Source organism: Agelaius tricolor, unplaced genomic scaffold (genome assembly GCF_023055355.1).
Source record: "Agelaius tricolor isolate 1412-34295 unplaced genomic scaffold, bAgeTri1.0.p SCAF_4, whole genome shotgun sequence".
NCBI lineage: Eukaryota > Metazoa > Chordata > Aves > Passeriformes > Icteridae > Agelaius > Agelaius tricolor.
The window spans coordinates 6,664,927-6,679,893 of record NW_027269264.1 but is presented as its reverse complement, the minus strand read 5'-3'; the positions used below and the strand labels follow the sequence as shown (position 1 = coordinate 6,679,893).

The 14,967-nt window shown below is 39.9% G+C and overlaps 1 protein-coding gene across 1 annotated transcript in view; it reads left to right on the top strand.

Annotated features, from left to right (window-relative positions):
- The window catches only part of UGCG (UDP-glucose ceramide glucosyltransferase), a 36,219-nt gene extending 32,153 nt beyond the window's left edge, over positions 1 to 4,066 (top strand). The window contains exons 7-9 of the mRNA XM_071424458.1: positions 174 to 260; positions 680 to 869; positions 1,624 to 4,066. Of these exons, the coding sequence (XP_071280559.1) occupies positions 174 to 260; positions 680 to 869; positions 1,624 to 1,794 (448 nt within the window). The 3' untranslated portion in view covers positions 1,795 to 4,066. The remainder of the gene's footprint in view (positions 1 to 173; positions 261 to 679; positions 870 to 1,623) is intronic.
- The last annotated feature ends 10,901 nt before the right edge of the window (positions 4,067 to 14,967 follow it).

Here is a 14,967-nt window from a genome sequence, read left to right as displayed (position 1 = left end):
TCCAAAGAAGAGTCTTGTTGAAATATGGTTTTAGTTTTTTTTGCCTACACCCATTGTAATAGTAGGACACATGCCAAAGAAACTTCTCAAGCCTAATAAAATTGCGGTTTTTATCTAGTTGGTTTTTGCATCTGTTATTTACACATTTTTATTATAACAAATTCCTTTTTCAGGGGCTGGAAATTTGCAATGGCCACGCAAGTTGCAATGCAAAACTCTGGTTCATATTCTATTTCTCAGTTTCAGTCCAGAATGATCAGGTAAGATTTTGATCTTTATTTCCTCTCCCATCCATCCCTGCTCCCTTCTTTTGGTGGGGACAGCCTGATGAGAGGGAACACATTTTCCAAGTGAATTTGATCTAATGCCCAGTGTGCTAAAGTTCAGTGCACAGCTTGATGCATGCTTCTTCATTAGTGTTGGGAGAGAGGCACTGACTTTCCACAGAAGAATGACTGTTACAAGTATTAAGAAAAATTAACACACCCCTGTCCTTAGTACCTTTTAAATGCTATCCATAGCATCTTTTAAAAGGAGGTTTTTTGCAGTATTTTATTTGGAGGTGTTAATTAAATTACACTAGCGTTTTAGAAAATACTATGATGGCTCATTTGGTGGGGCACAGGAGGAGGATTAATGAATAATGCAAAGTCAAAACTGATTTGTTTTTCTTTTCTAGGTGGGCCAAACTACGAATTAATATGTTGCCTGCCACAATAATTTGCGAGCCAATCTCAGAGTGCTTCGTTGCCAGTCTAGTTATTGGATGGGCAGCTCATCATGTGTTTAGATGGGATATAATGGTATTTTTCATGTGTCACTGCTTGGCATGGTTTATATTTGACTACATTCAACTAAAAGGTGTTCAGGTATGTAATTTTATTTTCCAACGGGTTACTAAAATTACTTACTGCCATTAATTTCAGCAAAAAGCTAAGCTTAATTACAACCATAAATAACTCTATTGACATGCAGGAAATAACAGATCTAATCCTGTTACTTCTCAGTCTTCCAGCTTCAGTTACAGTGTCATGAAAAGGAAGAAGTAGTTTTAGTTTTTGTATTCTACAAAATAAAATGTTGTAATTTTGTGTTCTACAAAATTCTGCTCTTGCCTCTGACAGAAAGTTTGTCTGTCCCCTTAATTAATATTCATGTTCCAAATCTGCTCTACAAGGGCATATGCAGAAATTTTAAGCTCATTTGACAGTACAAGAGCAGAAGCTTTGTGGGACTTCATTTTTGGGGGGGGAGGAGGTTTTATTTTATTTTATTTTAGTTGTCACTTTGTCTTATATTTGTTGAGGTGTATGTGTACTCATACCTACATTTTTAAATTCATTTTGTTAATAATGGGCAAGGAGAAAGGCCTTATAAAACTTTTAACATAGCAAGATGCCACAAATGTGAACAGCATTTGTTCTTCTAATGCTATAGAAAATATTTAATATGGGTAATTGTATCTTGAACAAGAAAATATTCTTGGGTTTTAATGAAGGATGTTATTGATACATAAATCTGCCTAGTAAGCTTTATAAAACATTATTAAAAGGTTTTAAGTTACTTTAAAATTTCTCTTGAATTATCAGTATGATTAAATACCTTGCTTTTTATTGTTTCTAGGGTGGTGCTCTGTGTTTTTCAAAACTTGATTATGCAGTAGCTTGGTTCATCAGAGAATCCATGACAATTTATATTTTCCTATCTGCTTTGTGGGACCCCACCATTAGCTGGAGGACAGGGCGCTACAGGTTACGTTGTGGAGGCACTGCAGAAGAAATTATTGATGTATAGCCACACATTTGTAGCTGTGAATGTCAAAAAGTGAAGGGGGAAAGAAAAGTATTATAAGTTGTTTATATACTTCCAAGAAGATCTACCTTCAGTAGTTTTATTACTTGTATGTTTGGTATCTGTTCTTCAATTTATTTTTGCATGGCACTTGCATCTGTGAAAATACATCTGTAGTCTTGGCCAAATGGTACCTTCCTTCTATGTACAAATAAAAATAGGGAGAATTGGTCCTGACATCTGCTTTCTATTTAAATGCTCTGCAGTAGACTTTTTTTAAAAAATATCCTCTGGGATATGAACAGCTTCTTACTCCTTGGTGTGCTAGGCTAGCAAATCTAGGGTTCACATAGCTATTTTCCAGCTGGATTGCACAAGACTGTACCTAGTAAAATCACAGAGGTATAGCTCATTTTTGTTTTATCCCACTAAATTGAGCTAGTAATGGGACCTTGGGAAAGAAGCTCTGAAATGTTTTATGCCTACCTCTTACAGCTGCTGCAGAACAATATGAATAGAAAGACTAAACTGCTTTGCAAAAACAAACTAAAGTAAACCTGTAGTCTTGTGTTTATATGTATATAGGGAATATTTTAATCATTGCAGTAACCAAAAGTGGACTGAGTTGGATAAGAATGAGTTGGAAGGATTTACTGGTCAAGCATGTATTATGGGCATCTTTTGGCCAAGTCTGATCTGGTTCTGTCTCTTGAACCTTGTTAAGCACTGTGCTGTAACTAGCCAAGGTGATCCCCTCAGTACTTCCATCCTTTTTTAAGGGGTGTTTGTTTTTCCCTGTGAGTGAATGCTTTTGTGGTGGGGGGAGGGTGTTGGGGGTGTGTGTGGTACATAGTAGGGAGCAGAAATACATTTCAGAAACATTTCACACATGAGCTATTTTCTTACACAATGTCTTAAGAATGTAATTTCATGATGCAGGTATTTAATATCTTTGTAAAGTGAACATACATACCTATACTAGTCATAATTAAGTATTCAATTGGAGTAGATATTGTGAATATATTAAAGGGCCGGGTGAGTTTGCTGTTACTGATTAAAACTGTAGTCTTAATTTAGATATCAAACTAAGTTTACTCTTGGCTGTTTGCCTGTTAGTCTAGCCTTTAAATTGGACTTCTGTATTCCAGTGGTATGACTAAAAGGACTAGATTATAATGCATGCCATGGTTTTCCTCTCTCTGTTCCCTGTAACTTGGTTTTCAACCTCATTGTGATATTTTCTAATTTGTGGTGAACTGGACTTGTTTTCTTTGAACATTTTTAATTAAAAAAAAAAACAACATAGCAAAGCTAGAGAAGACTGTTGCATAAGCCTTTTGTTTTCATAATTGTATTTATGCTGCTTTACTTCATATGGAATAGCATATTGTCACCATGAAAGTGAACTGCTAATTACAAAGTTATGTCAACAAAGCAGCTTTAAAAGTTGGATGATGATGTGTAGCATATTAGCAATAATGACATGTATTTATAAAAAATGGACTTTTTACCTTACTGAGCCAATCCCTTACCCATCATATGCTACACAAGTGTAATGTGTAGGTATTTGTTGTAAAACATACTCTGGGCCAAGATGCTTCATCCACCTTAATATCTCTTTGCCTTGTTCCTATGATAACATGGAACTTTTTTAATGGGCATTTCTGTATGAACAAAGGCTTGTGATGCATGCTTTATTCTTTTCATGTGAATCAGGAAGAAGCACTTTTCCTGAGGAAAGATTTACACTGAAACCTAGTCTAGTTGTGACCCACAAAAACATTCTTTTTTTAATACTGTTTTTGACATAGTTTAGTTTTACTGACAATGTTTGTATCTTCATTTGTTTCATGAAGTTTGATGCCATTCATTGCACTGCTGAAGTGAAGCTTAGCTTGCTACTTAGCTTTATGCTGATTTCTATGCAGGCAATGGAACAGAACCAAAAAAAAAAGGCTGAACAGACTTCCGTTTAAAAAACTAGGTGGGGATAATTGTTTAACAGGTGCTTTGGTATTAGTAGAGCCATCTTTGGCTGTGAAAAATAAAGCTTCACTTAAGCAAATGGTTTCATTTGGGTATTGTTTGGTTGATGATGAAATGGAAACCAACAGTGTCAAATGTTGTAGACAATGCTGCAACAGAACTTTTAAAAGTTATAAACAGCTTATGTAAAAGTTATGTTGATTTACAGCTGTGTAGAATACACCTTGTTTATTTAAAATAATTGTATTGTTTTTTTGTTTATTTAAAAATAAATTTTGAATACAATCTATATGGAGTACTTTTTTTTCCTTTCTTCCATGCTGTAATGGGACAGATTTAAGTGTTTATGGCAGTTTTGTTAGATTATATTTCTAATTAATCTTCACAGCAGTAAAGGGATGTGTCTTTAAAGGTTTTTGCAACTACACCATCTCTTTTGGATTTTATACTGGACTGAAATTAACTCAAATGGGCTAAACTGATTTTGAGTTATTCTTAATTTTTTAGAGTAGCTTCAGTGTACAAAAATTTTACAAGTGAACAGCATAGTTCCATATCTATTGTAACTAGCTTAGATTCAGATTTTAGAGGTCATAGCTTTGGTCACAGAACATGTTGACATTGAGAAATAATGTTGATCCTTTGCTTTCAGGTACACTAACTTGAAAGCACTCTGAACTTGCTCTGCCATCCAACTTGGCTTTTTTTGTCTCTTCCCTACCATTTATGAACATCATGTGAAACTTAGTAAGAGACTGTGTTTATGAAAGGGTTGTTGGAATCCTGCATGCATGGTGTAAACAAACACTGCTGGAATCACTTGAAAACTATTTATAGAAACTTTAATGTTCCCAAGTGCATTTTGTGCTCAGTACATTTGCAGCCACAGAGCACAATACTTAAATCCTCTTCCCTCAGTCATTTCATTACTTTCCTGCCTACTGTTAAAATAATGTTGTTGTTTTATTCTGTACTTTCAGTTGAAGTCTTTCTCCCTTGAATTCCTTTTGCCACTCTCCTGTTTCCTGCTGAATGCTGCCTACCTACATTTCCTCTCAAGTCTGTTTTGACAGCTGGAAAAGCTTGTCTCTAACCACCTGTTTTCACAAATCACTTCTGGAAGCTGTTTCATTCATCTTAAAAGCTTTTAAGCCTCACACCTAATTTCTGATCATCTAAATTTAGGGTGGGTTTGAGCTCCAGGTGTTCTTGGATTCAACTGGTTCCCCAACAGCACTGATACTGATGATAGCTGTTGAGGCTGAGGAAGATTAAAATTTAATATAGCAATAGATATACTTTTAATAGTGTTTAATAGTTACACAAAAACATTTCTGCTTTTACAGTGTCTATGCTTGCATAAATAACACCTAGAAGAGAGAATGGCACTGTATAGAATAGCAATAATTTCAAATTTAATCCATCTTTTGAGTCTGAGAATGTTACTTTTGAACTTATGATCAGATTATTCTGAATGGTTTACTACTTGGATATTCAGAGTGAATGCACAGGTTTACATAAAGTTTTTTCTTATCTCCTAAACTAAATCTGTGTCAAAGGCAGTACGTAGTGTTATAATGCAGTTATCTGGGCAGATGAGAATTTCCCTCCACAAAGTCATCTCTGCCTTTATGTTGGTTTTGGAGACTATAGAAAGATTCTTATGTTAGTGTTGTAAAAATGCACTGTAATTGAAATCGGGGTCCTGAGATGTACTTCAACAAAAAAAAAATCATAAAAACAAACCAACCAAAACCACAACAGACAAACAAGAAACTCCCACAAACAAAACCAAACCAAAAACCACCACAACCAAGGAAACCACCAACCACAGAGCCAAATCCTGCTGACTTTGTGCATCGTATTGATTCTGAGCCTTTAGACTTGGACTGCTTAAAAGGTTGTTAGCTGTTCTGCACTGCACAAACCAATTTCAATTGTCAGCTATCACACAATTGAGAACAAATGATAATTCTTATGGCTAAATTCACCACATTCTGCTTTTGTTTATTTGGCAGGTCCCTAAATGTTTCTTTGTAGCAGTTTCTAAGGACTGGTGGCTGTGTTTTCAATTTTAAGTCTTACCTGTGATAAGTGTCCAGTTTTCCCTACAAATCCAACATTAAGTGTAAGCATACCAACCAGTCTTGTGGATCCTTAGGCTTTGCTGATGTCCAGCTATAATCTTGCAAGGTTGTGACCAGTGGGCTTCCTTTTCAATGGCAGTTCTAGATTAGTGTCCTGTAGAAGTTCTAACTATGCTGAAGCCCTGCAGGGTCCATCTGAAAGGACAAGTGTCTAACGACCCTTTTAAGTGGAAGATGTTTGTGCTGCCCATCTTTACACTTGGCCGAGGTTAAAATAACTAGCCAGCTTGATCCTGTAACCTAAGAGACTGCACAAAGTAAGGTATTTTCAATGCTTTCCAACAAAGCATTTTGAATGCTTTATTTCTTGAATTCTCATCAGATCAAGAGTGGACTTCTGCTTATGTGTGGTTTGTGCTTCTGGGGAGAATATGCTTTTTTTTTATGAGCTGAATCAGATCTAATGATTTTTTTCCCTAATTGTTGGTGTGACTGCAGAGGCTCAATTAAGAAATGCAGACCAGGGAGAAGTTAATGGATTGCTGCTTCTTACTGTCTCATCCCTCCCACACATTCCCCCAACACTTTTTTTCCCAGTTTCAGACAGGAAGGAAGGGCCTCAGCCAAAAGCCCATGTGCCAGCTGGAATTAACAGCCATTTTATATGTAGCCAGTTTGTGGGTGAATGGGAGAGGTCAGGCTCATATCCCTGTGCAGGAAGCCAGTAAATTCACAGGGAGCACAAAGCAGGAACTGTCAAAAGAAATCTCTTCACTGGGCTTTGGCATGAAGTGAATTATTATTCTTGACTTTGTCTTTGCATCCTCTGGGCCTGTGTTAAACTTAGATCTGCTCACAGGGTGGAAGTGAGCTCAAGCCAATTTAAAGCTCTGCTAGCCCTCCCCCTGCCTTTACTGTATGATGAATTGCTTTTCTTCTTTCAAGGCTTGCCTGATGCCTGGAAGAGTGTATTTTTATATGTTGAACAGTAACTTATTTTTGGTGGTAATAACTTCACCTGTTCTCTGATACCAAAACACTGGAAGAAGTGATGAGACAAACACAGGCCTGTAAAGTACATATGTAAAATACAGTAAGACATTCAAAAGTGACTCCCTAACCCTATAGAAATGAGAAAATAGAAACTATGAAGCCTTTGGGGGAATCTGTACATACAATTTTTGTTTTTCTATTGCATGTATACACATTACATACATGAAGGTATAGGCGCATGTATGTTTAAGTATGAACTTTATATATAGATAGGTACTAATGCCAAAATAAAACCTTGTAAGAAGTCTTGAATTTGACAAACCTATTCTTTCTGTAAGTGGACCATGCAGGTAAATTAATGATTTGCTAGTATAAAAGGCCAGCAGCACAAAGTTAAATAAATCATGAGCCAATGGGTCTAATATCCAGTTCCATTTCACGTCTCAGTAAGCAGACAGAGGAAAGCTCAAAACCTGTAATTTTCTTCCTGGACTTTTTTACTTATAAGCCTGAACAATATTTTATCCATCTAGGCTTTTGCATCTTCCACTAAGAATTCAGAAACTCTGCTTCCTTAGCTGGCAGCCCCCAAATCTGAGCAAGGCAAGGCACATACTTTTGTCACTTGCCTCCTTTTTGTTCAGTTTTATTGGCTTCCTCCCTTTTGGGGCAACTGTTGTTCCTGAGGGTCTTTATAAAAGAGTTTTCCCAAGGAGAGAAACATATGGGAAGGAGAAATAACAGCAATAAGAGGTGGAACTGGTGAATGCAGTGTTAAATTTGCTTGTGATTAATGCTCCAGAATGAAGAACGGGCGAATCTGGCGACCTTTGCAACATACTAGATAACAAGGAAGAATAAAAGAGGTGAAACTTTAGAAAGATTCTTAAATTTTAAGAGTTCTTGCTCAGACAGAGGCTGGAGACCTCTGAGATATTCCTGAAGGCTAGATATCTAGAATAAGCCTGTTTCCATGAATTTTATGGGGCTTTCAGCGTGATCTGTTTAAGGGTTATGTTGTATGGCTGGAAAAGGAGGAAAGCATTTCAGCAGGGATTGCAGTTCACTCTGCAAGACAGAGCAACTTACACCTGTTATCTCTGGATTACAAACCTCTCAAAGGCTGCTTTATTTTGGCTTCCCATGTCTTGAGGCATTCAGCTTGCCCTCCTACAGATGATTTGCAGGGAGGATAGGGACAACTGGTCACTGTTGGGCCATTGGCTGAGCAGCGAGGGAGCTCCAGCTGGAGCAGGTAGGTTTGGATTTTCCCCATGTTTGGGAATGTCTGCAGCCACTGACTTTATTTGAGATTAAAATATTAACTCCATGGTATGGTGATGACTGTACCATGAAGGGTCTTTGCTGATGCTGTGGGACTGGGGTTTCTAAAAGCAGACTGTGTGTCTAGTAGGGAGAAGACAGATGTTGGAAGGAGTGTAGTTCTGTGAGTACTACAGTGGTGGTGGAACTAAGAACCCTCTTACTAGAGTTTAAAATCTCAGGCTTAAAATGTTGGTGTGGTTCAGACATCCTCCCGCAGTGATAAATGCACTGGTGAAGGTGAAGCAAGTCTTGCCTGTATGCAGACTGAAAGAATGATCTCATCAGTGCGTCAGCAACACGCTGGCTCTGCTGGAAGACAACAGTCACATTTGGCATTCATATTTTTATGTGTGTACATAAAAACAGTCTTTCTGCAGCCAGAATATAACTGCATAATATTTTCGTGCTTTTCCTGTCAAACAGATTGCTTTTGTATGCAACAGGTGATGATTAAAGAGATTATTTCATTTAGTTTAAAAACATAGCTGAAATGAACATCAGAAGTAAAATTTGGCATTTCCAGCTCTCTGTCCAGTGATTAAAAGAGAATCTGGTGCAGTTTTTCCTCAGGCAGAATGTTACTGTCAGTGAACAGTGGAGTCATTCTTTATGAACATACATAGAAAGTCATAAACCAAGTCTGTGCAGCAGGAAGGACTGCACTTGTCTGTACATTCTGTCTCAAGGCTGATTTTTGTGGCGTCACAGCAAAGTAGCCAGCTTTACTTTCCTTGACTTAGGCCAGGAAGCCACGCACTCCATTGGGTTTTCAATGTCAAAATGCTACAAATATCCAGAGGAAATTGCCCTTCAAGTTCTTCAAATGGGTGGTGATAGCTGATTTGCAGGATCACAGAAGCCGGGATTCTAGCCACAAAATTATGCTGTTCTGCATTGCATGAGTAAGGTAGCATTTCCTGCTATTGTTTCAAGCCTAAACACAGATTATATCCTAAAGGAAAGTATCTTAGAGAATAAAGGTGTCCTTTTTACTAAAGATTGTTTCCTCCTCCAAAATCCAGTAGAATTCCCTCTAAAAAACCCCATGAACTTTGTCTAATTTATAACTCCCAACATCATGGGGTCTTTTTCCCCTTGTGGGCTGTGAAATGTTTTGAGTTTCTCATCCCCAGGAAGCTGATAGTGTCTTGAATAGGCTGGACACAGTTTTCTTCAGTTTTCTAAGTGGGAGATGGCAAGTGTCTGAAGGGAGAGAAGCTCTACCATTTCAGTGCTCTGCTGCCTTCATCTGGTTTGCACTGCAGCCACTTCTGATCTCTGCTGCACCTGTGAGAGCCATTAGCTCCCACTGCAATACTGCAATCAGTGGATAAATCTGTTTCCTCCTGTCAAGGGAATTTTACCATCTCCTTCCTGCTGCTAGCAAAGTGTGAAAACCAGAGAGCACTAAAGGGCATACTGAGTTCCAGGCTGGAGAACCTTATCTCCATGTACGACTGTGTGCAGATGCTGTAAGTCTGATACACTGATGCTTGGCAGTTGGCTTTTGGGAACTGGTTGCTGCCAAGGTGGTAATAAAAGGAGGAGGGGATGGTATGGTATTTGTTTAGCATTTATTTAGAGAAAAAGGCATTGTTTGAAAAGTCTTGCTGTGGTATTCCCATGAAAAAAAATGGTCCTTGCTACACATCTCCTAAACCTTGTTTCCAATTTCTGGGCTGTTCTCCATACTTAGCTGAAACCTGTTATTTTGCAGGGAGAAAGGTGCATCATTACCCACTTGAGTTTGATCAGATCAACCCAAATGTCCATTTTCCTTTATGTGCCCAGCTGAGAGATCCTTAAGGATTTTTTTCCTGTATGGTATGTTTAAGTCCTTTCGTGATGAGCTCACTTTGTTTAGTTTACTGTGTCCTCTAGAAGTACTCTACAGCTATCCACAAGTGCACAGGCAACAAATCAGAAGACACTACTCTAAAAAAACTTTATGTGACAAAAAAATTTCTGCCTCCAGCCAGAGGGTGTCTGTGTTACCACAAGGATCTCCTCAGTAAAAATTGGTATTGGATTTTCAGTAGAAGATTGGTAATCACTGCTGCTTCAAACAGCACCAAACAGCCCACCAAAAGCCTTCTTGCAGCACAGGAGCTTCTTGCCCCCTGATCCATTCAAGACTGGATGTGTGAGCTGGTTGCTTAGGACTGGGTCCAGGTGGATTTTGAGCATGCAGACAAAAACTCTCTGGCCATCCTGTGCATTCACTCTCACAGCAAAAGTGTTTCAGAAAGTCCAAAAGCAATATCCTGTGTTTCAGTTTGGGCCCACCGTCTCTAATCCTGGCACTGTGCACCACTGAGAAAAAAGTGGGTCTCCTTCTCCTTCACCCTCATCAGGTATTTGTACATGCAGATAAGATGCTCTTGAGCTTTCTCTTCTCCACACTGAGCAGTCTTAGCTCTCTCAGTTTCTCCTCATTTGTCAGATTCTTCACCTCCTTCATTGTGCTTGTGGCATTCCCATGTTCTTGCTTGAGTTGTGACCTCACCAGTGCCAAGTATTGGGAAGGATCCCACTCCTCAACCAGTGGTCATCACTCCTTTCTGTGCAGCCCAAGACACCATTTGCCTTCTCTGTGGAAAGGGCACACTGCTGGCTAAAGTTCAACTTGGTGTCCACCAGACCTTCATTTCCTTTTCTCCCAAGCTGCTTTCCAGACTGTCAGCCCCCAGGCTCTGGCTGCTCCCTTCTGGGCTCAGGATTTAAAACTCCTCCTTGCTGAACTTCATGATGTTCCTGTTGGGCCATTTCTCCAGCCAGACCAGGTCCATATAGATGACAGCATGACCTCCTGGCTGCCACACGTACCTCAGCATGATGTGAAAAGGGAGCATGAATCTGATGTTATTTTACTTCAGTATAAATATGGAAAAAAAATGTATTAGTCTAAACCAAAAGCAAAATATATCCTTCTTGGTCTGAAATAGAAACAATGCAAATGGATTGCTGATGGTAATCACTGGCTGTGACTACTGGCTGCATCACTAATTCCTGAAATAACTGGGTGAAAAAGAGAATAAATGGGTTTTGTTAATCCTTGATATATCCAAGCAGAGACTCTGAGTGCCTTCATCGCATATTGGATATGAGTCATCTTGTCTGGGTGAGGGAATCAACATCTTGTCCTTCACAATAACAATTCCTCTTTGCCTCCAGTCTCTCTGCTAGGCTTCCCCTTCACCTGCCCAATGTTTCCAGGGCCAGTACCTTACTTCTAGGTTTCCTATTGCTGTTTTCTCTGCCTCTAGGTTTGCTTTCTCTGCTCTTCCTTCCTATTTCTTTTCTCCCAGCCAAGTACAGGCACAGGTTGCCGCTCCCTGTCCAACCACATATCCATGGGATTGAGGTGCATTTCCTCATTTCTGGGCCTCTCTCATGCTCATGCACCAAAAATTAGGTATAGGGTCCCAATATCTTTGTGATTAGTTGAGAATAATCATTGGTTAATGTATGTCACAGGTAAGATGGCTGACTGTGTTAGCGTTAGGCTATAGTCCTTTTTACAGAGGTTCAATTCCTCTTCTTATTGGCTCTGTAGTGAAGTTCTCTCCACCTTTGCTCTTCTCCATTTCTAGGAGGTACCAGTTCACACAGAAGCCACCCATGTGTTGCTGATGTGCACCTTCCTGGAGGACTTGCATGTGGCATGAACCTGCTCCTTGCTGGAGGAGATGCAGGAGCAGCCTTGGTGCCTTGATTGTCATCATCCTGCTGACGGCCCATCGGTCTGTCCCACTGCCTCCATGCCTGGGGGGATGGTAAACAGTGGGCAGCACATGTGGTGGGTGTAGCATGGCTTTCAGCTGAGCTTAGGGTGCCTCCAGCCTCTGTGCCCATTGAACCCATTGCTGAAAACCTAGTAAGTGTGGTCAGGGACTGCTGGAATGGAGTCCTGGATGCTCCAGAGATGCTTTGAAAAAGTGATGAAGCCAAGTTGGAGGATAAAACAAAGGATTGTAGGATTGTCTTCTGTGTTGTGCTTTTGCCTGGCTATCCTGGAACCCAGAAAGATGGTGCAAGGAGATGCAGTGTCCAGCATCTGTGTCCCTGAGAAGTGCAACTCTCCTGGCTTAGACAAACAAACATGCTGCCTGTCCAGTGGCCACGGGCTCTTGAGCTTGAGAAGGCACTGCAAATTGTAAGCCTTGAAGCACATCCTTCACAGCAGAAATATGAGCCTCTGCCACCGTCCAGGCACAGGTACATTTGGGCACAGGTACATTGGGCACCGGTACATTGGGCACAGGAACATTTGGGCACAGGTACATTTGGGCACAGGAACATTTGGGCACAGGAACATTTGGGCACAGGAACATTTGGGTACAGGTACATTTGGGCACAGGAACATTTGGGCACAGGAACATTTGGGCACAGGAACATTTGGGTACAGGTACATTTGGGCACAGGAACATTTGGGCACAGGAACATTTGGGTACAGGTACATTTGGGCACAGGAACATTTGGGCACAGGAACATTTGGGCACAGGTACATTTGGGCACAAGTACATTTGGGCACAGGAACATTTGGGTACAGGAACATTTGGGCACAGGAACATTTAGGCACAGGAACATTTGGGTACAGGTACATTTGGGCACAGGCTGAAGAGGTCAGACGTTACTGAATGCCACTCCATTGTGCTGGTTGCAGGGATTAATAAACCCTTGGCAAGTCCATTTCAGCAAACGAAATCCAGTTGCAAATGAAGGGAAGGAGTCAGGTTTGGGAGTTTTGGGCTTGATTTTTCTGTTTGGGTATTTGTTGCTTTAAGGTTGGAAGACCTCAGTGGAGGGTCTGGTGGCTGGCAGAGGGAAGCAACTGCAGTGATCAACACCAGTATAAGCTGCAGTAGGCTCATAGTCTCAGACAGCAATGCCTTTAATGGCTTAGCACAGATTTCAGTGCACATGCTGGGCTTTGCGTGTTGGGTTAAGTGATTTAGATTTTATGACTGGCCATTAAAGCAGCAGCTTAGTCATAAAATGTATTAAGCTGTGGGAATTTGAGTTGTGTATTGGATTAGTTTTAGCTTTAAGCTAGCTAAGCAACATTAACCCTGTGCATATTTTGTTTATACACAATATATACACTTTCAAACTAAATATATTTACCTTCATATTAATAATTAGTTTTTATTCTTTAGGAGGATATATTTTAAATAAATTTAAATAAACATTAGATGTGATTGCTATATCATAGGTCTTGCTTGTAAATAGAAAAAAAAGAAAATGTGGTTTTGATTAATTTCTTCCCCTTTATTTTATATTAAAATATGACATTTTTATGTTAGTAAATGAAAAAATTGTAGATTTCCATGCTTACCTGAGTGCTGTCTGTTGTGTTTGTATTCCTACTTGCTAAATAGACCTTTTGTTCGAACACAATAATGTTTCAACTGGGTACCAGTTTTTAGCTTTGATTTTTTCCACCAGGTGAATCATCCTATTTCTGAGAAGCTTCTTTATTTATCTGGCAGCTACAGGGTTGGATTCCTCATTGTCTTCATTTGTTCCAGTGTGAAAGAGAGGGAAAGAGTATAGAATGCTGCCATTTTAAAATCTAGTACCTTCCATCCTCTTTATTTTGGTTTGACTGACATAATGGTGCATAAGGCAGTGGATGTGTTCTCTTTGTGTCTTCTTTGAATGGCTGTAGTGGTATTTGCAGCAGTGTTACTTGGAATTAGTCTTTTTTGTCTATTACTGCTTTTTCCGAACTGATATCTTATTGAAACTTGCCTTTCTAGGGTGTCTTCTTTTGCAAATGCATCCTCTAGACTTACATCACCCTGTGTGTGTACCTTAGACTCGCTCTCTCAGGCTATGTTCCCTGCTCAGGAAAGAGGATAACATTTTGTGTCTGTTTGACAAAGCAATGCATATAACATAACATATGCTGATGAAGTCAGACAAAGCCTCTGGACATTGCCACAGGAGGAGATGAACATTTTTTTCTTGGAAACACATCTGTCAAAATCCTACACACCTCTCATGGCACTGCATTCATGCCTGGGACAAAGGGCAGTGAGAAAACCTTGCTGTGGTATTTGCTGCATACCTGAGGAGGTGGCAGCACCCTGCAAGAGCAGGGACCAGGCTCAGGAGCTTGAGGCTTCAGTGATGTCTAAGTAAATGCTGTGAAGACCCAGAGCCCCTGCTGTGCATGATCACAACCCATGAACTTCCTCCTAATCTCCAATCTCAGAACCATAACCTGAGCCAATACATACTGAAGGTGAGTGCTTTTAACCCATGCCATGTACTAAGCTGTTTTTCTTCTAGGCTGTTTCTAATATTATTTTTTTCTCAGTATTTAGTCATGATGACCCATGAATGATATTTAATTAGCTTTTGGACTTAGATGTACTTTGCGAATAGCACTGTTCTCTTTCCTATTTCTTGCATTGTTTCTCTGGTGGCTGAACAACTCTTGTGATGTAAGCTTTTTGGAAAGCCTGCTCCAGTATCACTGCATGCTGTTGTTTTTCTCATTAGCAGCCCTTTCCCCATTCAGCCAAGAGCACAGCCCTGATGCTATGTATGTGCTTTTGCTCTGCTTTTGGGAAGTGGAGCCTGTGGGACATGTGGTGCCATGGCCGCTGTGGTTCTGGGGGCAAGGGAGTTGCTGAGCAGGTGACAGCATATTTTGGGCAGCCCAGGGTAAACAGCCATTCCTCAGGTGTCCTGCTTCCACGTTAACTAACTACAGGTAAACCTTGAGCAATCTAAAAATGAAAACTCATGACTACAGATTGTGCAAACCTGTAAT